Source organism: Perognathus longimembris, chromosome 13 (assembly GCF_023159225.1).
Source record: "Perognathus longimembris pacificus isolate PPM17 chromosome 13, ASM2315922v1, whole genome shotgun sequence".
Classification (NCBI taxonomy): Eukaryota; Metazoa; Chordata; class Mammalia; order Rodentia; family Heteromyidae; genus Perognathus; species Perognathus longimembris.
In genome coordinates this window covers 37,319,003-37,342,704 of record NC_063173.1, presented here as the reverse complement: position 1 = coordinate 37,342,704, position 23,702 = coordinate 37,319,003, and the positions used below count along the sequence as shown (strand labels likewise).

The 23,702-nt window shown below is 46.4% G+C and overlaps 1 protein-coding gene across 1 annotated transcript in view; it reads right to left on the bottom strand.

The window, feature by feature from the left end:
- Positions 1–23,702, bottom strand: part of Nat10 (N-acetyltransferase 10) — a 36,021-nt gene that overhangs the window by 5,211 nt on the left and 7,108 nt on the right. Inside the window, exons 5-28 of the mRNA XM_048360227.1 lie at positions 22,543–22,665; positions 21,520–21,581; positions 18,298–18,412; positions 18,093–18,200; positions 16,170–16,303; positions 15,296–15,389; positions 15,053–15,151; positions 12,964–13,100; positions 12,474–12,598; positions 11,670–11,820; positions 10,821–10,917; positions 9,845–9,961; positions 8,790–8,891; positions 8,624–8,698; positions 7,994–8,110; positions 6,989–7,122; positions 6,769–6,817; positions 4,057–4,165; positions 3,799–3,909; positions 2,832–3,004; positions 2,285–2,404; positions 1,835–1,933; positions 1,369–1,442; positions 249–332 (exon numbers count right to left, since the gene is read on the bottom strand). Coding sequence (XP_048216184.1) covers positions 249–332; positions 1,369–1,442; positions 1,835–1,933; positions 2,285–2,404; positions 2,832–3,004; positions 3,799–3,909; positions 4,057–4,165; positions 6,769–6,817; positions 6,989–7,122; positions 7,994–8,110; positions 8,624–8,698; positions 8,790–8,891; positions 9,845–9,961; positions 10,821–10,917; positions 11,670–11,820; positions 12,474–12,598; positions 12,964–13,100; positions 15,053–15,151; positions 15,296–15,389; positions 16,170–16,303; positions 18,093–18,200; positions 18,298–18,412; positions 21,520–21,581; positions 22,543–22,665 — 2,609 coding nt within the window. The remainder of the gene's footprint in view (positions 1–248; positions 333–1,368; positions 1,443–1,834; positions 1,934–2,284; positions 2,405–2,831; positions 3,005–3,798; positions 3,910–4,056; positions 4,166–6,768; positions 6,818–6,988; positions 7,123–7,993; positions 8,111–8,623; positions 8,699–8,789; positions 8,892–9,844; positions 9,962–10,820; positions 10,918–11,669; positions 11,821–12,473; positions 12,599–12,963; positions 13,101–15,052; positions 15,152–15,295; positions 15,390–16,169; positions 16,304–18,092; positions 18,201–18,297; positions 18,413–21,519; positions 21,582–22,542; positions 22,666–23,702) is intronic.

The following is a 23,702-nucleotide window of genomic DNA, read 5'->3' as shown; positions in this document are numbered from 1 at the left end:
CTGCTGTTAAGGCTAACACTGCTTCAGCACAGGCAGTATAAAACTGCTCCCTTGTTCATAATAGGCACAAGCCTGGCCTGCTGGTGATGCCTAGGAGGGAAGAGCACCAGCCTAGAGACAGTAGTCCTGTCTGTGGATGTGCTATAAAGGTAAAGAGTAAGCCATGATTTCCTCAGTTTCCCACAGAAAGCTATGGAAAGGCCAGAGCCAGGGCTCATCAGATGTGTGTCAGGACGGCAGGCCCTCACCTTTTTAGGCTGACAATGGAGGCATTCTGCCCAGCTTTATTCAGAACTTCATTCCATTCTTCATCATCCCCACGGATTATATATCTATAAACAAAGGAAATGTCAAAAATCTGCTGGAGAGGAGAAACATCTTGTGGCAATACCCTTGTCAGACAGTTCTGCCACAAAAGCCAGGACAAGCCACATTAGCATCTGAAGAACAGAGAGAAGGGGGGACAGGGAGGCAACAAGAGCCCCACTGGACAGCAGTGTCATAGGAATGGGCTGACAGGTGGGGCCATGAGAGGACCTTCTGCTGATGGCAGCCTGACCCCATTTCCCACCCCATTTCCCACCTGAATCACTTCCACCAAAGATGCCTCCTGCCACTGTCCCCGTGAATTGTCAAGCTCACTCTGCCCTTCCTGCATCTACCCCCAAACCTCCCACTCTCCGCTCTGCCCACTCCTTTGGCTCTAGTAGTCCTGTCACACCAGGCTGTTGGCACTGCAAAGCTAAAGTAGAAGCCATAGCTCAATGGTCTGAACCCCTAACATCATTTGTCCAACAACCACCACTAATCATCTGGTCACAAACAACAGGTCATGGAGGCTCAGGACCCTGACTCTAAGGTTGTATAGGAGCACCCTGGTGTGCCAGGATTGTCAGACCCACCAGCTCTTGGGAGAGGAAACACCAGAGTTGAAGTCCAAAAGGGAACAACAGGATGCCTAGCATCCAGCGGGCTGCTGAGCAGGAAGTTAAGCATTTTAGAGCAGAATCCTTTCTCAAACAAATATACACAACAAAGCCAAATATGAAGAAGCGACCAGTGAAAGTGGATGCTCATCCACCTAGCATCCCCCTTCTGTAAGGGATGCCTAAGGCGTGACTCGGCACCGGAGGGATCTAGAGGATACACGTGGAAGCTAAAGTCACAGGGTCTGGGGAAACCAAATACTCTACAATTTCACAAGCATCAGTGAGGAGGTTTTCAGCTGTGGGTGCTCCTGAGACAGTTTCCAGGGTCCCCGGGGGGGGCAGGTTAGAAGACACCGATAGTGAGACCATGAGACCATGAGGGCTGCAGAGACCGAGGCTGAGGCCAAGCCGCTGCACCTCAGTGCAGGAGGACTCTTACTGTGACAGGTCCATGTTCTTCAGCTTCCCCACTTCCTTCTGGTGCTTCTCCTGGAATTCCTTTGCTGCTTCATCCTGTAGGTAAGGACCCGAAGAGAACAGGTGAGAGTTCAGAAATAAAGCAAAGCACAGGAGATGAAGGGCGAGAAGAAAATCCCAATGACAAGGAAACATTTCCTTCTCTTGGCTTGTCCTCAAAACCATTATCAGTAGCTCTTAGGATTTTAAAGTATGTCTGTATACTAAACGTGCATTTGAGGGCAAATAGAATATTTATAACAATTGATGCTTGGTCCCTGCACTAGCAGGAGGCATCTCTCTAGGTCCTGTGTTCTGACATGTACAGAGTGAATATGACATTCTCTTGGCCCTGGCTCAGTGCAAAACTCTTCTAAAGGAGAAGACAAGCTGCATCCAAAGGCCAATGGCAACTTAGGGAAACACCAAGGTCTTCAGTGGTGACTTACCAAGTCATCACTGAGGGTCTTCATTGTGGGCTCCATGACAACGTCCTTCACTGCCACCATCTGCTTCTCAATTGCCTTTTCCTGTATGTCAGTAAACAGCTACGAAAAACAACATGAGGAAGATGAAGTGGCAGCAGGGGCTCCCTCACTCATTCCCAAGGCACTTACTGCCCTAAAGGCACGCCTGCAAGATACACAGACATGCTGCAGAATTCAGGTGCCCGGATCCTTCAGGTGCCCAGATCCTCACAGTAAGACCACAGAACCAGAGAAATGAAATGTGCCAAATCCCCAAAAGTGGACAGAGACGACCAAGGTACCAAATGTGTGTGTATGTGTGTCTATCTATAACCATGTAGCTAAATATTAATCCGTAGTCAAACACTGGACAGGAGTGTGTGGTATTATTAGAAAGAGAACAAAACCCTGCTCTCAGACAGAGGTGGTTACCTTCACAACTTTTCGGATTATCCGGTTGAAAAGCCCCATCAACTGGCCAGCAGGCAGCTCAATCTCCTTTTCCAGCTGGTCCACAGACTTATGCTGTAGGCCGATCCCCAAGAAAAGAGCCTGAAGGAAGGAAAATCAGCTGGAGTAACAGGTTCCTGTGTGTTACAAGTCCTGGAGTACCAGTCACCTTCTTTTGATAGGAGCTAGTTGATGGAAAACAGCGCTTCACCATCCCATCACTCTAACTACCCTGACAAATGCCTGCTTCACAACTGCATGCAAGTTGGGGATATCCTGAGCTTCCCGAAAGGTGGAGTTAAATCTCAAGACAACACAATGAAACAGAAAGAACATGGGCTCAAACTGCAACTGCCCACTTATGAAACATCACTTGGCCTCAGGCCTGCAGGAGACCACTGCCCACCTATCAGATCCACTGGGAACCAAAGCCACAACACTATGTCTGAGCACTCAACCCAATGCCCAACCCACACAGAGGTCCACTGTCCTCCTTTCTCTTCCCTCACCTTGGTACCAGATGACCTACCGACTGGGCAGCAGACAGGGACAGGTCCCCCAGCTGGTTCAGGAAATACAAGCGGGAGATGGCTGGGATCAGGTCCATGATGAGGTGATAGTCCACCATGTTCCGGGAATACATCTCTAGCCGCTTCAGGTCATAGGGGAGGAAAAGCGCCTCTAGCTGCTCCCGGCTTAGGGCTGCACACATGACAGAATCCGGGTTGGGGGAGAGGGGTTTGACAGGCAGCCTGGTGCCTTCCTCAAAGATGGCATCTGTTAGTCTGCTATGCCTCACCATCTAGAAGTGGCTGACCACAAATCTAACACACAGTCCTGGGCTAGCAGTGCAGACAACAGGCATGTGACCTTGCTCAGAGTTCCCAGCCCAATACTTCAGTCCAGAGAGACTTCCTGTGCCCTGGGGTTAGAACATGCCAACACCCTTGTTCCATGTAGCCATTGCTCCTCAAGATTCAGCTTCTCAGAAAGTGCATGCTCTCCCCAATGAAAGGAACGCAGATAGTTCATTAAAATGCAACTGGCCAAAAAAAGTACACACCCATGTGTGTACATGTGTACGTAGAAATACACATCTAGATATATGGAAAAACCAGCTGTTAATGATTCCTTTGGCATTTTTAAAATTCTTCCATTTTTAACTATTCTGAGCAGCGATTTATGTGCACAAAGCATGTCTACATGTTGGTCACAGATGGCTGACAGCACATTCTTCCTATAATTTCACATGAGGAAACCAAGCCCCAAAGATGGTGCAAGTTCTGAGACCTAGGGTTTCAATCAGCTTCAACAGCTAACTGCTTGTGAATTCCTCTGACATCCAGTCACACCCCCAGAGTCCAGTCATAAATACAAGATGGCATGGATGGCAGTAAGCCTAGGGCACAGCCTGGGTAGTGCAGAGCCTGGGGAGGCGCCGGGGGTTGAGAAGTGAGGTTTAGAACCAGGCCTCAGTTCCAAGGCAAGAAGCTCACCAGGCTGGACCGGCTTCCCAGCGTTCTTGTTCTGAATGATGTTCAGAGCCAGAGCAGGAGAGAAGGTGCTGAACTGGTAGGACAGCAAGGCCAGGAATCGCCTTCGGAAATCTGCAGGGCACAACTAGACAGTTAGCTGTGTGGAGGCACACATATATACACATGCACATGAGCATGCACATGCGTACACACACTCACACTCTCTCTCAAATGCCCGTCCCCTCCTGCCCCCTCCCACTCCCCACACCAGTAAGTCACCTTTCCAAAAGGCTACGAGCCAAGCTCCCTGCTCCTGCTCCTGCTCCTGCTCCTGCTCCTCAGTCAGCGTCTTTAGCATGATGCATGAGTGTTCCCCCGTCAGGTCATTCTAGGGAACACACATCCTAACTTGGCACCAAGAACCCTCTTTTTTGAAGAGCCACATCAGTGGCAAAGGGCAGGCATGCAGAGAAGGGCTTAACGTACCCCAGGCTCTTCTTCCTGGCTCACAAAAGAGGGTCCTACAGCAGGATTCTCACCTCACATTCCTTATCACCCCAGTTTATATGCCTGGGCTTACAAAACTCACTCCGGAAGGCAACTTCCTACAAGTTGCCATGGCAATGGAGCAGACAAGGCAGAATCTATCTCAAACTTTTACTCCAGACCCACACAAAGCAGTCATGTGTTCCTTTGAGGTAGACTGTGAACTCAGGGTCATGAATGCTTTAACGCCATCCGGTATCTTATATGACAAACTCCACAGCCACACCCAGAGTTCTAAGCTGACAGCCAGCGTACACAAAGAGACTCTTTGTTCAGGGGCTAAAATAGCAACTTTTTTTTTGTTGTTTTGTTTTGTTGAACAATCCAGTCCTGCAGTTTAATACATCATGGTTTTCCACTGTAGACCACTCATGGAACATAATGCCCACAACAAGTCACAGTATGAACAACACTCAGCTGGAGACCACAGGACAGAGCAATCTACAAGGCTCACCAGTCTGCATCCTCACACTCAACAGCTAAATTTACCTCTTGACCAAGCACACTAACACCGGCCCACTGCTGCACCTTGATAGCACACAAGTAGCTAAACACTCAAATTTTCACCAGTCCCCCTTTCGTTTTTTTTATTACCTTATTTTAATTTTGCCACATTGGAGACCAAACTTAGGGCATGGGCCTGCTACACAAGTGCTCTTACTAAGAAAATACATCCTCCATCCCTAGTTTTTGTTTTTGAGATGATGTCTATTACTAGCCATGTACCTTTGAGCCCAGGCTGGTCCTGCATGCATGACCCCTCTACCTCCGCTTCCAGAGGGTTGGGATTACAGGCCTGTGCCATCACATCTGGACTAGCAGTCCGGCTAAGCTCTCAAGAGGGTGCTTGTCATCACCCTTGGGAACTGGGTTTGCTCTCTCCAAAAATCATACCTCCTCCGGCCGCCAAGCTGCTGGCTTCTGCTCAACTGAGAAAACAGAAGCAATAGGAGGACATTATCTGTTGCCTCTGTGCTACTCTTCACCTTCTCTCTGGCTGGAAGGCATGAGGTGGTCACCCCTCCTCCTAAGCCTGGCCTTGTCAAGGCCTGCATTCTTGCAGCCAGCCCTGACCCCTGTAGCACTTGCACAATCTCTGCAGCAAACAAATTTTGAGAATCTATCACCTGAAGTCTTCCTTCATGACCATCTCCTTCCAGCTATCTTGGTTGTTCCCTTTCACTTCAGGAAAGAAAGTCTATTTGAATTCTATTTCCTCACTTCCCACCATCCCCAATCAGAAAGTAGAAAGTTTCAGCACATTCAGACCATCAGTTTTGGCAAATTCAGTAACTGACTGAACAGTAACTGATTCCCCTTCTTGAAATACTTTTTAATCTTGATTTTTTTTTTGGGGGGGGGGGGCGGCGCTTGGTACCTAAATTCAAAATTAGGCCTTTGAGTTTTTGCTTGGCTTGCTTGCTTAGCTAGCACTCTACTACTTGAGCCACACCTCCAACCCAACTTTTCCTGCCCAAGCTGGTCTCAAACTACCACCTTTGGTATTTCAGCCTCCTGAGTAACTAGGATCACATGCTTGATCCACAAGCACTCACCTTTCAACCCTGACTTCTGACATTATACTGCAGACCGGGCTGTTTTTCCTCAGTCTCCCATTCTGTTTTTCTCCACATTCTACATGTGAGAGAGCCCAGGGACTCACCCTCTTCTACCCTCAGTAGCTTGCAAGTATGTCTCCATTCACTGAAAACCTGCTGCACAGCACATGCTAACTCCAAGTACCAGGGACTCAACAGTGAACAAAGCACACCAAAAAGCCTCATGAGTACTCTCTAGCATGAATATGATGACAAACTCCCTAAAGTCCCCAACTTTGAAGGTCAGCCCCTCAGAAGGCCAACCTTACTAATCTGCAGTTGGGTTTTCTCATAGCACACAGCTCTGAAGACAGCCTGTGTGTTTTTTTGTTTTTCAAACTATTTCTACCCATCAGAAGAGAAGCTTCCTGGCTTATCTTACTGCCTGATCCTCTGGAGGTACTCAAGGTATTTTAAGTGAACACACAGTCATTCTCACTTTCCTCCATCAGAGCCACATATTTATTCTCTCCTTCAGAAACTGACTTGTAGTTTACATCTGCTCAAGTGCCTTCCTTCAAAATACAGTTTTGTTTGGTTTTTACCAACTAAGGGAGCCCTCCAGCCTACAGGAGTCTACAACCTGAAAAGCAAGTCCACATGTACCTCTGCACTTTGTAACAAAGCACACATACCAAGAAGCACCAAGCTTGCCAGATGCATGGGGTTGTCAAAGTGGGGTTACCACTGAAGGATGGCTCTCACATGTCTGCCACAGTAATCTGCTATAGAGGTACAGGACGCCTCTGGACACAGCAGCAGGAAGTACCAGGGTCCTGCACATGCACAGACCTGGACCAACTACAGGCATGATCCTAACCCTGCCCCTCCCCAATGTCTCACTCACCGGGGTCTGCCTCAAGTAGACAGGAACAAATCCAGCTCGTTTCCAAAATCTGAAAAGACAAAGATAGGTAACCACGTATATATCTCTTGGGGAGCAGTGAGAGATAAGGAGACAATGGTGAGAAAGAGCAGGGAGTCAAGTCAGGGAGTCTGGCTACAAAGGGAAACACAGCCCACACAACTTCTAGGGGGTCACTCTAGGAAGCAGGATAGACACTTACTTGAGGAGCCTGGGTGTCAAACCATAGGAAACACCCAGGTAATCCAGGTGCTCTGCAGGCCTCTCATTCAGTTTGAGGAGTAGGGGAGGCAGGTCCTTCCGGGGAGTGATGACCTCTTCCAGCAAGCTGACAGCCTGGGGAGAAGCAGAAACACCATCCGCTCAGCAGGGAGAGAATGCCATAAGACATCCTCACACCCCCTATCACAGCACACAACAAAATCCATGGGGGTGTGGGGGGGTGGCGACGACTGGGAAGTAGCTGGATGGCAAAGTGATTGCCTAGCAAGGACAATATCCTGGATTCAATCCCCAGTACCAAAAATTAAATAAATAAAAATGAAAATGGTTGTTTTAACAAAACAAATAACCAAACAAAAACCAAGAGAGGTTTCATGGTCTGTTCCTGTGTTTTTTTTTTTTTAACAGAACTACAATGAGTCAAGCGATCATTCAAACAGCTAGCCATCTATGGAATTATACTGCTCTGAACCTAGAATGCAGGAAAGGAAAGAGCGTTTGGCAATAACTCATAAATTTATGGAGGGACAAAAGTAGGGTTTTGAAGATCTAGCATGAAGTCTGGGTTCTGTCAATTGTGACCTTGAAAAGTGACAAACATGAGGCCTCCCTGGCCCCAGCTCTAACATAGGCACACTGTGAAGATTAGCCAGCAAGCATGAAAAGCCTTCGGACACGAGCACTGTTCATCCTTATGCAGGGAAGGCAGGGCTTCCTCAGCCTGGTTTTGTACTAAGGAGGACACCGCAGAGCCAGTCCTCTCACACCTTCCAGGCACCAGTCACCCCAGGAGCATGGAGTGAACCATACACGGCAGGACCCGCCCCACTTCTGATTCAGCAGGTATGGACAGAGTTCACAAATACTCATTCTTAACAGGTTTCCAGAGGAAGCTGAAATCTCACCTCAAATGTGGTCCATGATAAAACCCCTGAGCTCGATCCTCCCCAGACCCAGGACAGACATTTTGCCAAAGCACACTCACCTCACTGCTCACGGTATGGATTTCTCGTGATGTCTCAAGGACCTTGTCCTCCAGACAAGGAAATCTGCCTTCATAGTACATCTGCAACAGCTGCAGAGCTCGGCTACCATAGCCCATCTTGGAGCAAACAGAAAAAGAGGCAGAAGAAAGAGAGAGGCATTCCCAGTTTGTCTAAGACAGCTTCGAGAGCATTCACTCCTAGCCATGCTGCACCTGACAAAGAACTCCAATGAAGCTCCTCAATGCTGTCATGGATGAGATTCAAACACAGTAGGACCCTAATATTAAATTGGTCTAACCCATCAAGAAAAGCCTCGGGCAGACTGAGGCTAAAGATGGCTGTCTGTGCTTTCTGGTTCCCAAATCAGCAAGTCTGTGCCACTGCCAGAAAGGCAAGTTTCTACAGCTGATGCCTCAAATGGGGCTTTCCAAGTGACAGAAGGCAATTACAGAAAGCCAAGCTGTTCAACAAGTCCCTTGTTCTCACAAAGGAAAAGCGAGTAAATCATAATCCTGCCCACCTGCCCACTCTAAGCCTTGGCTAAACTCTCCAGAGCAGAAAAGGGTCTAGAACTTTATTTATTATCAAGCTTCGTATTCAGTTAATTATGCCTATCATAGACATGTTACCCCTTGATAATCCGGGTGAACAGCAATGCGAACAACTCTGCCACCAGAAAGACCACCAAAGTCTGGATCTTGGAACTGTGTGGGAGAGACAAACCAGTAGATTAGTAACACATCCTCCAAAGTGCCACCTTTGCTCACTCAGATGTGATAATCAGGTCATCTTCACCTGTTCGGACACTGTCCACGGAATCAGGTCTCCAGAAGCCTTCTTGCCTCGAGACAGGCTATTCAGGATGGACTGGCGAGAAATCTCCCCTTCAAGGCACACCTGAGGGGAACCAGGACCGGGAGGACACAGCCTGATTCTGGATTCCAAACATCTATTTTCAGTTGTTTCTCTGATAAATCTGGCTGATTCCACCCAAGTTCAACCCTGACACTCGCTAGCCCACTTCTAATACAAGCTACTTTTGTCACACCCCTCGTAACTTACAAGGCAAAAACTGGTATCTACCTGGCAGTAAGAGCAAAAACCACATTTAAAGAGGGCAACCATATTTGTTATGGATACTAATTGTGTGTGCAGAAGATGCTCATGCAGCCAGCTCTGTGCAAATCAGAATAACTCCAGTTTAACAGGAAGATATGACAAATTATAGTATAACATAGTATACTCAAACACATTGCAGCTTTAAAAAATTTACACAGATTTATGAAAAATGTGCATACTGCTTAAGAGAAAAGCAGATTAGTAAATATATGAAAAATGAGATAAGTGATGCCAGCTGTTAAACTTTTCTCTCTTTCTCTTTTCTGTTAAACTTTTCTTGGGCTGGGGATATAGCCTAGTGGCAAGAGTGCCTGCCTCGGATACACGAGGCCCTAGGTTCGATTCCCCAGCACCACATATACAGAAAACGGCCAGAAGCGGCGCTGTGGCTCAAGTGGCAGAGTGCTAGCCTTGAGTGGGAAGAAGCCAGGGACAGTGCTCAGGCCCGGAGTCCAAGGCCCAGGACTGGCCAAAAAAAAAGAAATAAACTTTTCTTAAAGGCTGTAGCCTTTAATTTCACAAATATCAGTCACTGTTTAAAGGAATTCTGAATTTGCCCACCCATCAACAGTGCTGCTAAATTTCAAAGAGTGATGGTTTCCTCCAATACATCCTAATAATCCACCTTGACAGACCCAGTCCTGGCCCCTGGACAGGACTCAACAGCTTCTCCAGTGGCACAGATGCCCAAGAGTTCCCCAAATCAATGTCACAAGGGTGGCATACTTTACCTGGACAACTGCAAGCACTTCAGGCAGGGCATTCTGAGTAGGAGGCACAGGAGGCAGAAGGCAGAAGAGGTGGTGAGCAGGTGCATCTGAAAGCATCTGGAGATCATTGGGCGAGTTCTGAAGGGCATAAACACGGGTCAGCAGAAGCACCCCAGCTCTTGTCCTTCCCTTAAGAGATCTGACTCAGACTCACTGGGTGATTGCACTACTGCCTTTCCCCCAAAGCCAAGTGAGGTGCTGAAGCCCCTTGCAAAGCACCATACCAACACTGAGGTGAGCCTGAGACACCACAGCCCCAGTAGGACTGAACCTCTAACACCTACTGGCCTCTGGGGCCAGAAGAAATTATTTAGCACTACTCAGTTCACAGCTGGGAAGTGAACTTCCTGGCCTCTGGGGCCAGAAGAAATTATTTAGCACTACTCAGTTCACAGCTGGGAAGTGAACTTCCTCCAGATAAAGGGTTGCTATTTCAGGAAAAGCTGCCACCAGGTCCAAAACCAACTCTTCAGTCTTCCATTAACGGCTATTCGTGAAAATGCTAGGTACTCAGAAAATATTTTTTCCCTTGCCTTTAGTAATTTAAGAGCTTCAAACACTACTAAGTGCTCAGATTCATACCTCCCCAAAATAGCTCAATAGCATAAAGCTGGTCTCAGGACAAACAGCTACCCTGGATTACAAATACGAAGGCATCTCAGCCTACCAGTTTAGGAGGCTCTGAAATGGGCAATTTTCACCCCCTCCAGCTCCCACTCATGGAGCTACACACAGGAATTCAATAAAGGTAAATGCAGTCTCCCTCCTTTCCCAGCAAGATCACCAGACCTTGCCAGCATCAAGACACTTAAGTCCCAACAGAAAGGTCACTTGATCTATCTATGGAATAAAAAGTATGGACAGACAAGTAGGAGAACTGCCCACAGAGCTTCAGCCATTCCCTGCTCAAGATCAGCAGAAGGCTAGCTGTAGTTACCTTGTAGTGAGAAGCCACGTAGAGGGCCATAAGCCGCTGCAGGAAAACTTCAGAGGCTTTGTGGTAGCAAAAGAGTGTATCTCTATTAACGTAGTAGCTGGTCTGGAGTTAAGCAACCAAAACAAACAAACGAGAACTCCAAACAGGACATACAGGAAAAAGTATGGATCCCCACAGGCTGGGGAGATGAGCCGGATATCCCAGCAGAAAATAAGACTGGAGGGGCTGGGGATATGGCCTAGTGGCAAGAGAGCTTGCCTCCCATACATGAAGCCCTAGGTTCGATTCCCCAGCACCACGTATATAGAAAATGGCCAGAAGTGGCGCTGTGGCTCAAGTGGCAGAGTGGCCCAGGACTAGCAAAAAAAAAAAGAAAAGAAAATAAGACTGGAGAGGGACAATCACAAATAAAACAAAGTGTTCCAACTATATCTTATTTTCAAAGATGATCATATTATGTTACCTGGGCTGGCCCTGGACTCACAGGCTCAAAACTAATCCTCTTGCCTCAGCCTCCAGAGTCAGGACTAGGACTAAAGGCATGTGCCATAATCCTGCCCCAAACCTTTTAATTCCTGCACTCCCCCTCCCCCCTATTTTTTTTTTTTTTTTTTTTTGCCAGTCCTGGCGCTTGGACTTAGGGCCTGAGCACTGTCCCTGGCTTCTCTTTGCTCAAGGCAGCACTATGCCACTTGAGCCACAGCACCTCTTCTGGCTTTTTCTATATATGTGGTGCTGAGGAATGAAACCCACCCAGGGCTCCATGTATATGAGGCAAGCACTCTTGCCACTAGGACATATTCCCAGCACCCCCTCCCCTTCTCAAAGCCAATGAGACCCAGAGGATACAGCTCACAGGCTTCAGGCAAGGGGCAGCCTGAGATGATCCGAGTAATGTTGAGGCAATCCAGGCACAGCAGGTCGTTCAGCCACTTCTCCACTGCGTCCCCAGGGGCATATCGAATGGACTCCTGGAGGGACACCTCATGCAACGTGCGTGCTGTTCCAAAGTCACACAGGTGATTACAAACAATAAGTGAGCCAGGTGCCGGTGGCTCACACCCTTAATCCTAGCTACTCACTCAGGATGCTGAGATCACAGTTTGAGGCCAGCCTGGGCAGGAAAGTCTGTGAGACTCTTTTCTTTGGTGGTTAATTAACCCCCAAAAGGCTGGGAGTGAAGCTATGGCTTACATGGTAGAGAGCTAGCTTTGAGAAAAAAAATCTCAGGGACAGTCCCCCAGCTCTGAATTCAAGCCCTAGGACTGGCACAAAAGCAAACAAAAAACAATTATTGAGCATGCACCATCTAATAGAGCAAGGAAGAATGATTTCACTTCATCTTTGGCACAGAGTGCCTTGATACAAACAGCTCATAAATTTAAACAAACTGACTTTGGTGGACATTCAAGTTAGCCTGTTACTAACCGATCCCACAAGGATCTCACTTAGCCAGTACAACCCATGCCATGGAACAGGGATGAACTCAGGCCAGCCACCTAGTGACCCAAGTCAAGCTCCCATCACCCGACTGCTTTGCCTCAGAGGAAAGTTCCTTTGCCTCCAGAGATCCAACCTTTCTGCCGGTTGGAGAAAGGCTCAGTGCTGCTCATCAGGTCCCTGGGGGAAGCCTGGCCAGGGTCCCAAAGGTACCTGAGGCCAATCTGGCAGTAGTTGTGGTCTTGTTCTCTGCGGTGGTGCTGACTTGGCTCTGGGCACTCTGCTGACGGAGCTGCTGAATTAACTTGAGGGACAGTGACCGGCCAGTGCCCTCGTAGCTAGGAGAAAGACAAAGCAGTCAGGAATAAAGTTTTCAATTCTACTTTCCAGGAAGGGACAGCCAGCTACTGCTTCCAGAGGACAGCCTTGCTCACCTGAGCTTCCAGCTCAGAGCTACCAAGGGCAAGGAACTCAATCTTTCTGTAGCCAGGAGATTAAGATTTGAGGATCTCTGTTTGAAGCCAGTCTGGGCAGGAAAGTCCTCTTATTTCTAACCACCAAAAAGCAAGAAATGGAGCTGTGGCTCAAGTGGTAGAGCACTAGTCTTGAGTACAGAAGTTCAGGGGCAGCATCCAGGCCCTGAGTTCAAGCTGCAGGACTGGCATCAAAAAGAAGCATAATGACTCCACACAAGGTATCTTACCCATTAATGGTGGATGCCATGAAGACGAGGTAGGGCCCGAGCAGGCTCTTCACCAGGGGGAGCGGGATGGCGGCAGCTTCATCAATCACAACAAGCTCAGCCTGGCCTAGTTTCACTGAATCTGCAGGATGTATATACTGCAGGGAAGGCATATTTATATTGTAAGTAGGGCTACCTAAAGCTACATTGAAGTGCGCCCTCTGCCTTCTCCCTTCCCTTTTGTCCTTTCTACATTTTCTGTGCAGGTCAACAATGGAATGGACCTGGAGTCATACACATAGGATCCATCAGTTCAGTCACTTTGTGACCTTGGACAAGTCATGAACCTCCCAGGTGAGGAATGTCTGCCTTCTGTTGACTTAATAAAAATCATAAAAATCATTATGCAAAAGCATCTTGCACAGTGATAGCCAGGAGATGCTTTTCCTTTTCCTCCCAGCCTTATTCTCTTGCTGGGTGCTGTGCTCCCTGCCCTGATATGACCAACCCCCTGCCCCAGTAAGGAATTCCCACCCTTTCCGTTTCACAAGGGCCTTTTTAAAAAGTCCACAAAGAAGTATTTTACAGGAGAGGAAACCTGAATAGCCAATTAACACAATCAAATATAATTTGGCTGTGCTAGTAATAAAACACTAAATACAAGAAGCTACCATTCAACATACAGACAGACAAAAACTTATAGGTGGGCATGATAGTACACACCTGTAATCCTAGTTCTCATGAATTATAACAGTTCTGGGGTTTGAACTCAGTGCCTCTAGCCTACTAGGCAAGCACTGTACACTTGAATCATACCTCCAACCCTTTTATTGCTTTATAGTTTACACAGGATCTTGAGCTTATTGTCAAAAGCCAGCCTTGGTTGATCCTCCTACCTACACCTTTCTCATAGCTGGAGTTATAGGCATGAACCACCATACTCTGCTGCCCATGTACATTTTGCTTTTGGGAGGAGGCAGGAGGAGTTGAGGAAGAATATTAGAGAATCCTCATCATGATCCTAACATTTGGTTCTTAAGGACAGAAACTAAACAAGCACCTCATAAAAGCAAAAAAAGCAGCCCCCAGGGACAGTGCAGCCAACTTTCATCTAATCATTTTCTCAATCTCCAGCCAAAAGAAAGAGGTCTTAGAGGATCATAAATGGAGTCTTGGAAAGCCAAATCACCAACTATGCTTTTATCTAGTCTGGAGACAAGACTCCAGTAACACAAGAGGGCATCTGATTAGATTCAAGGAAGCAGAGGGGGTGAGCCAACCTTCTTTGGTTTGGGCATTTTCCTGAGTCTTAAGAGGTTCTGTGTTTCCAGAGCCCTACCCCACCCATTTCTAGCTCACACCAATATAGTCTTCTTGCTCTCAGCTGAGAAATCAGGCAATAGTGGGAAGAAATAGGTAAAAATGAAAAGACTCTAGAAAGGAAAAAACCCTCAAGGATTAGTACTGATCAAAGGTATGCCTCCTCAACAGGCACATCCATGGCATAAAGTTCAACGACATAAACTGCCAGATTCACCTAGCTCACTTCCCACCCTACCCCAAATCTAGAAATAATCCATGAACCCACTAGCAAGAATCTGCTAGTGTCTCTCCCTACAGTGAGCCCATCACATGATGCCTCCTACAGACTGGGTTTAACACCACTGACGCCTCTGGATAAGGGCAGACATTCAGGCTTACAGAGTGTTGAAGATTTATGGAGCTTTCAGGGAAAATGCTGTTTAAAAGAAAAATAGGCCACTGACAAAATCACAAAGATTCAGAGATATTTTGCAAAGTTCTTTCTTTTAAATGGTGATGTTATTGTTCTAACTTCAGATGTGCCATTTCAAGCCCTGTAGTAACTAAGCAAAGTTAGAAGTGACATCAGATCCAGCCCCACTCATTCCCCATTCAAGGGACAAACTACAACTTTGCAATTGGAGTACATACATGCATCAGTTTGCATTGATGTTTTCTTTAGAAAATCTAGAACAGGGGTTTCACAAACCACCATCACTGCCTAAAGGACAAGTAGGCTCTCAGTACCAGTGATGCCTGTGGAGAACACAGCAAAACACACAGCAGGCTGGCTGGCGATGAGACTCACCTGGATGGTCTGCCTGTGTTCCCGGAACACATTCACTCTGATCACTGCTTTACTGAACTCAGGGTTTAGAGACTGTATGATCTCATAATCCAGATGCTCCTGATGGGGAAAAGCCAAACCAAGAGCAAGCTTTAAAATTAGTATTAAGTATAAAGTTAGTATTAAGAAAGTAAGCAAACGTTCCAAAGGCCACCCAGATTTAAACCCAGTACCAAATCAAAAGTTCAGGTCATAATTCCCTACCTGATACTGCAGAGCATCAAAGCCTTTGAATACAAATTCAAACAGAGTGTGCAGGTTATCAGGACTTGGGGAGGTAACAAAAATATTGGAGTACCTGCAGAACAAAAGAGAGAGAGGATTAACAAATGAAGAAGACAACGACATTTAAAGAAAATTAAAAACAAGAAACTGTTGCTTTTGTCACATGACTGATAACTAAAGACAACAACAGGGAAGCAGGGAGGACACTCTGGGGGAAGAAAATAAAAACAGCTCCAGACCAGAGGATGTCCTTCTGCTCAAAACAATAAAAACATATTAATCTTACCAAATCTTAAAATGCATTTAAGACAGTAAATTGCCGCCAGGGACTGGGACTGACGGCCCACACCTGTAATCCTAGCTAATCAGAAGGCTGAGGTCTGAGGATTAGCAGTTTGTAGCTGGCACAGGCAGGAAAGTCCATGAAACTCTTATCTCAAATTAACCACCAAAAAGTGAAGGTGTGGCAAAAGTAGTAAGTTAAAAAGCTCAGGAACAGAAGCCAGGCCCTAAGCTCAAGTCTCAGTCCCAGCAACAAACACAGCAAAGCTGGTCATAAACATTCTCATCTAAGAGTTTTAAAATCCCTTTCCCTCATTTCTTTGCTGTTTTGTTTATCAGACTTAAACAATGACTGACTACAGAAGCCTTATGCAGAGGTCTGTGCACCTGAGTGGTCCAGGGGTACAAAGCAGTGGTTCTGTTACCAGGCAGAACCCAAGACCCAGAAAAATCTCAGTGGACTAGCCCGGATAAGGAACCAAAGACAAGAGTTCTTCCCCTGTCCTGATTCAAGCCAGACACAGCACCCCTCAGATCCGAGCTCCTAAAGATGCGAAGTGGACTCCCTTACCCAAACGCCACTGCCCCAGCAATAGCCAATCCCAGGGCTGCAGACTTTCCCCGTCCTCGGGCAGCGGTGAGAGCAACTGTACTCCTCAAGGTCTTCTCTGAGATCCCCTCAATGAATTTTAAGACAGCTTTGGCCTGTATAGAGATAAATGTATTATTGGAGATCTGAGAAAGGCAGGTTTCAGGCCCTTACGACCATTCCTGTGGAGAGAGGCTAATGACAAGGGTAAACCAGAGGACCATTAAGCATGGCTCAGCACCTACTACACTTCCACACTTCTGATTCCCTAGGTCACCTTGGTGTCAAGGCCATAAATACCCAAGAAATGCTCTGAGCCCCACTGGAGACCTCTCTCCACAACACACACCACTCTCAGTGTGCAGCTTCACAAGCACAACACAGAGCTTAAACTTCAAACTGATGCCTAATGGTTTCCCCAAACCTCTGTTTCCAGTCTTCCCCACCTGTCCCCAGTGGACAGTTAGCTTGTCCAATTGTCTGTACCAAAAACAACTCAATTTTCTGACCCATTTCTGATCCATCAGCAAATTCTGTTGGTGATTATCTACAAAGCACAGTGTCTACCATTTACCACAATCCTCCTCTGCTCACAGCCCTCCTGCCCTGTCTCCTCTATGACAGCAGCCACTGAACGGTTCTTCCTGCCTCAAGCAGCACCTTCCACAGGCAGATGCAGCTCATCAGCCAGAGGATCCTCTAAGGATGCTCTCTAAGAACACTGCTGAGAAGAAACTACCCCAAAACCTTCCACTGCCCCTACCTCTCACCTAGTAAGCTCACCAGCACTTCCAGTGGCCTGTGAGGACCCCCATCATCTTCCTTCTCTCCCTCAAACTGCTTAACCCATCAGCCTCCTTGCTGGTTCTGGAGTATCTGAGTTGCACCTCTGCCCTAGACCTGAGCACTTACTTGCCAATACTGCCTGAGCACCAGCCCTCCTTCAAAACCGTGCTCAACTAGCACCTTCTACATTAAGCCAGCCTGACCACTATACCTAGAACTATAGCACCCATCCTCATTCTAGCATGCTCAAACCCTCTTGGCTAATCTTCTCTTCCTCCAATGTGATTTGCTAGTCTCCCCCACACAGTATGTCTCCTCTCATAGAAAGCCAAGTCCATGAAGCAGGTGTCCCTTGTTTACAGCCAATCCTAGTGGCCTAAAGGACCGCCTGGAGCCTAAAAGCTAGGGATAGGCACAGATCTCTCACTGAGATCTAAACTGGGCACAGGACTGTTAAGACTGGGAAGACCACGTACTTCGCACTTGCTGAAGCAACAACACTAAGATATTGAAAATGCACAGGTACAATGGATAGACTGGATGACAGGAAGGGAGAAATTGCAGAAAGCCAGGCATTATTTGTCTTAATTTGGCCTTTGCTGAATGCTGTACTTTACTCTCTTGTTTTACTTTAGGAAAGTTATAAATGCTGATTAAATCTAACTAAACTAAATATGCATTCTAAAATAATAAGGACAAAATCTAATTAGTAAGTGAGCAGACTTAAGCAGACTAGTTTGCTCAGCACAGCTCCGGGTTCACGCTGGAATGGGGACAAGCACAAAGGACCTGAAGCTCTCCTCTCTCAAGAGGTCAGAAGGAAAAACAAAACTTAAATAAAATTAGAGTACATAAAACTATCACTCTCTTGTAAAAAAGGCATGGAGAGAAAGGTTCTTTAAATATAATCTCTCCTGATCCCCAGTGCCCCCTAAACTGGCTTCCTTTGTGAACCCAGACACACTGAACAGCTCTGCTGTTGCAAAGAATGCTTGAGTAGAAGAGACAGGACCCTTCTGGGGAGTAGGTGACTTGTCATGACTCCTATTGCTCCCTGAATGCTAGGTCTTACCCTTGGGTTGCTGACACTAGGTGGGCAAGCTCTGAACCTGCACAAACCTGGTCTAGGGTCTTACAGCAGTCCACCAACACACCCACAGGCTGCGTGTCCTGTAAGCTCTCTGTCAACTCTCGCAGCTCCAGAGCAGAAGGGCTGAGATTCTCATCCTACCAGAGAGGAGAGAGAGCAGGATTACCATGGTGATAGGCAGTCTCCTTGGGAGTCATGCCTGCCCCCATCCCTGTTTCCCTGATGCAGACTCACCGAAGCCTGTGGAGGTAGGGCCTCAATGCTGGCCATGTGGGAGGAGATGGGCAGGATGTTGAGCTGATCATCAATGACCAGACACTTCTTACAAGATGCCAGAGACAGAATAAACCTGAGGAGAAAAACCAATGTAGCAAAATGCTGGACAGGCAGGCAATGTACACAGGCATATGTAAGAGTAGTTTTTTCTCCAAGAAAATAATTCAATCCTGCATCTCCAAGAAAGCCAGAACCCGGATGAAGCGCAGTGAGATGATTCCAAGCCCTGCCTGCAAATCACCTGAACATACCTCTATGGCAATCAAGAAAACCCCAGATCCCCCACAATCCATGTGCACAGCTGCCATGTCTCCTGAGTGGTTTGGCCTTTCACGCTTGCTCCAGCAAAAAAAGTGGTGCCAACTCCAAACCCAGGCCAATGTGGTCACCAGTCACACAGGGAAACAAACACATATCCCAGTGTGGCTTCTGTCACAGGAAGACAAAGGTCAAAGAAAGAAGTGAAGGGCTGGGAATATCGCCTAGTGGCAAGAGTTCTTGCCTTGTATACATCAAGCCCTGGGTTCGATTCCTCAGCACCACATATATAAAAAGCCAGAAGTGGCACTGTGGCTCAAGTGGTAGAGTGCTAGCCTTGAGCAAAAAGAAGCCAGGGACAGGGGCTGGGGATATGGCCTAGTAGCAAGAGTGCTTGCCTCTTATACATGAGGCCCTGGGTTCAATTCCCCAGCACCACATATACAGAAAACGGCCAGAAGTGGCGCTGTGGCTCAAGTAGCAAAGTGCTAGCCTTGAGCAAAAAGAAGCCAGGGACAGTGCTCAGGCCCTGAGTCCAAGCCCCAGGACTGGTCAAAAAAAAAAAAAAAAAAGAAGCCAAGTGCTCAGGCCCTGAGTCCACGCTCCAGGACTGGCAAATAAAATTAAAAGATAATTGTGTTTTTTTAAAAAAGAAAGAAAAAGGGGCTGGGAAGATGGCCTAGTGGCAAGAGTGCTTGTCTCGTATACATGAGGCCCTGGGTTCAATTCCCCAGCACCACATATACAGAAAATGGCCAGAGGGGGCACTGTGGCTCAAGTGGCAGAGTGCTAGCCTTGAGCAAAAAAGAAGCCAGGGACAGTGCTCAGGCACTGAGTTCACGGCCTAGGACTGACCAAAAAAAATAAATAAATAAAAAATAAAATAAAAGAAAGAAAGAAAAAAGTGGAGAAGAAAGCCCCTTGAAGAGATACAACTCATTTCTTGACTAAAGAAAAACAATAGCTATACAATTCAAACATCTTTAACGCTGCATGAAAGCCTCACCTCCTCTTCCACAGGCCTGCGCTCTGGGCAGTGGCTCACAGCTGCTCCTCCTACCCTCCTGGTCTACTGAGCCACAGAGTCCCAGGCTGTGAAAATCAGACAGGATTTCTAACCCTCAGCACTGCTAACATTCTGGACTAGACAATTCCTTAGTGTGGACCCTGTGCTTGGCACTGAGGCTTTTCCTGAGAAATGCCTGGCTTCTGTGTATCCCTTCTCCATTTGAAATCATGGCTTCAAAATGTCCCCAATGCTGTCAAATATCCCTGGGGCAAAAATGCTCCAGGTAAAAACCACTGATCTAGGCCAGTGTTTTGAAGTATTGTACAGACAAACTAGTAGGCTCTCTCTGGTGTAATAATGTGAGACAATCCAACAGGTTCTAGCTGTTGCCAAGACATTTCAGAGGCCACAAGAGGCTAAAGTGACTCTTCCTAAAGGAAAAACTGCCACCATTTCCCAGATACCTGCTGCCAGGAAATGCTTTTGTCCTGAGGTCTCTCTTAAGAACTAGTATTCTCAACAGCCAAGTTATGCATCAGCCTAGATCCCATCCACAATGAGTGGGGTAAAGAAAACATCACACACACACACACACGCGCGCGCGCACACACACACACACACATACACACTGAAGTTTTATCCAACCACAAAGATCAAAACTACATCATTTACAGGAAAATGAATGGAGCTAGAAATCATCATGTTAAAATAAGTCCAATTCAAGTGCAAATATCAATTCACATAAAAAGCAAAAGGGAGTTTGAAGCCAGTATGGGTTTTAAAAAAAGAGTCAGCAAGACTCCATCTTAAAAAAAAATAAGCCAGTGCATGTAATCCGAACCACTCATAAGACTGAGATCTGAGGATTGCAGTTCAAAGCCAACCTGGGGCTGGGAATATGGCCTAGTGGTAAAGTGCTCACCTTGTATACATGAAGCCCTGGGTTCAATTCATCAGCACCACATATATAGAAAAAGCTGGAAGTGGTGCTGTGGCTCAAGTGGTAGAGTGCTAGCCTTGAGCAAAAAGAAGCCAGGGAGAGTGCTCAGGCCCTGAGTCCAAGCCCCAGGACTGGCAAAAAACAAAACAAAACAAAGCCAAACTGGGCAGGAAAGAAAGTCTGTGAGACTCTTATCTCCAAATAACCACCAGCAAACCAGAAGTGGAGCTGTGGCTCAAAGTGGTAGAACACTCACCTTGAGCAAAAGAGTTCAAGGATAGCGTCCCAGCCCTGAGTTCAAACCCTACAACTAACAACAACAAAAATCCTGGAATAGTGGTTCACACCTGTGTCATCCCAGCTACCCAAGACGTGAAAGTGAAAAGATTATGGTCTGAAGCTGGCCCTGACAAAACCAAGAACTTATCTGCGAAATATCTAAAGTGAAAAGGGCAAGGAAAGGGCTCAAGTGCTTGTCTTAAAAAGAAAAAAATTCTATGTTTTCTCTCATAGGTATCACATGTAGAACCTAGATTTTAAAAAGACATGAAAGTAGAAGGGAGACTATTTAGCAAGAAAAAGGGGATGAGAAGAAGTCAGAGAGGGAAAACTAGAAGAGTAATGAGGAATTTAAGAAAAAAGATTAAGATCCTGGGAATGCACTTGGGAAAACAGTAATGGAGGTAAAAACCCCTTCACTGCTGAATGGAAGCTTTGCAACAGAGAAAACAGGCCTTGGCTAAGTCTGCCGTGCTAATCTGAGCCACAGTAAGACAATCCAAGTGTTCTGGCCCAAGTTCCCACCCCTTTTCATTTATGAACTCATAGATGTGGCCGGGGCTGTACTGGAATCCTGCCCCAGCTCCCTGCACACACAGGCATAGCTTTCAGTTGGGTCCAAAATAAAACAATTTCTCCCACTCTGGCTTCCCCAAAACTACAAGAACTGAGAAATGTCCTATGACAGACTTACCTCTCATTGAACCTTCCTACCACATCCTGATGGGCCTCCGTCCTATACCTGGAATGCACATCCTAGAAAAGCAAGACAGTAAAGTCAACATCCACAAAGCCACCCAGAAGCACTGAGGCCCAGGGTCCAAACATGACCTCTGGCCCAGGATATCATCAATCCTGCTGCAGACAAAACCCATCATCCAATCTGCAGTGCTGAACTGGATCACCACATAAGTGAAATGGGCATCCCCACTGATGCACCAGCCCTAGTGGCTGTTCACTGGTTAATATGCCTGTGGGCAAGAGCTCTGGGTAAAAGAGGAGTTTTGTGAGGAAAGGCCTCTGAGTTTATGCTGGCTCAGAGAGAGAAAGAAGAAAACAAACTGATATGGGCACAAAGTTATTCAGTCATCCATACATCTCTAATGAGGGCTTACTGCATGCTTCTAGGATCTGGGGACACACCAGCAAGGAAGATTCAATCTCTGTTCCCAGGAAGTTCAGAGACTAGGACAAGGCAGAAACAAAGCAAGCAAACATGTAAGTAGGTACTGTCTTTGTGGGGGATTTTTTTGTTGTTGTTGTTGTTATCTGTATGTTTTCTGTGCTGGTACTAACTCTTGAACTCAGGGCCTGGGAACTATCCCTTAGCTGAAGGCTAAGTGCTCTACCACTTAAGCTATAGCTCTACTTCCTGTCAGATGCTTTGAAGAAAATATGAAGCAGACTAATGAGTAAGAGGTTGACCTGTCAATTCTAAACTGACTGTAAAGAAAGATCACAATTCTGAGAGATATTAGCAATGAATGCCATGAGGATGCAAGTTGTGCAGTTATAAGTGTGAAACATTCCAGAGAAAAAGCAAGTGCAAAGGCCTTGAGGCACGATACACTGAGCATTCTGAAGTGGCAAGTCATGGAGGGAGTGGGAGTGACAGGAAGCAGCTCAGAGAGATAAGGAAAGGGAGAAAGAGAATAAGCTATGGCAAAACTAGATCAATTTGGACCACCTAGGATGAAGTAGAAAAACTAGACCTTACCATTGTCATTGTGTACAACTGCTTGAGTGAGTTCATGGTTCGCAGGAGGATAACCACCAGCCCACCACCTTCTACTGTTTCAACAGTTCTGGCCAACAAATTTGGAGTTAAAGCTTCAAAATCCTAGGAAAAGAGACCTTATAAAGGACTTGCTATGCAAACAGCATCCCTAGCGGTACTTAATCAAGGTGTTAAGGAATAGACAGTCAGAGTTCAAACCCAAGGCCATCCCTCCTACCCTTTACCAGGAAACACATATATACACTCATATACTTGACTTAGGAGCACAACAGGAGAGAGCTCAGCCCCAGGATACAGGGAGACTTTCATGACAAAAAAACATTTCTAGGCTGGGAATATGGCCTAGTGGTAAAGTGCTCGCCTTGTATACATGAAGCCCTGGGCTGATTCCTCAGCACCACATATATAGAAAAATCCAGAAATGGTGTTGTGGCTCAAGTGGTAGAATGCTAGCCTTGAGTAAAAAGAAGCCAGGAACAGTGCTCTGGCCCTGAGTTCAAGCCCCAGGACTGGCAAAAACAAAACAAAACAAAACAAAAAAAATTATTCCTAACAATCTCTATTAAACAGTATTTTAAAGCAAGTCTTTAAACTTCAGTAACACTCAAATTGCAAAAAACACCTTATACTCATTTTCTCTTACTAGATTTAACCAGTAGACAAAGCTCAACTGTACCACATGGGGGAGCTATTTCCTAAAGGAGCCATCACTTCAGCAACTGGGTCTGAAAAGCTGAGAGATTGCAACAAAATGCTTCTGTGGCCTCCAGTGTGAGATGTAAACCACAATACACACCACAACCCACTATTACTGATTTGCCTCATTTCTTAATTTTCATTTTGTGAAACGTTTTATAATTTACATAATCCGTGTATGTAATAAATACATAAAAATATGTAAATTTATGCATGCATAAACTCCATCTTTTGGGTATGGAAGGAGTCACAAGGATGAAAAACCCAATGACAAAGACTATCAGAAGTGAAAATAAAGAAAATGGACAAAACTGGTCTATTAATTTGCCTGGCAGAAGAATACATATCAGTGGAGAAATTCACTAAGCTGTACTCAGGAAAAAGTAGGAAGACTTTAAGGGCTAGAACGAGATGGTGGACTTGTCTCCTCAGGTGCTCAGAAG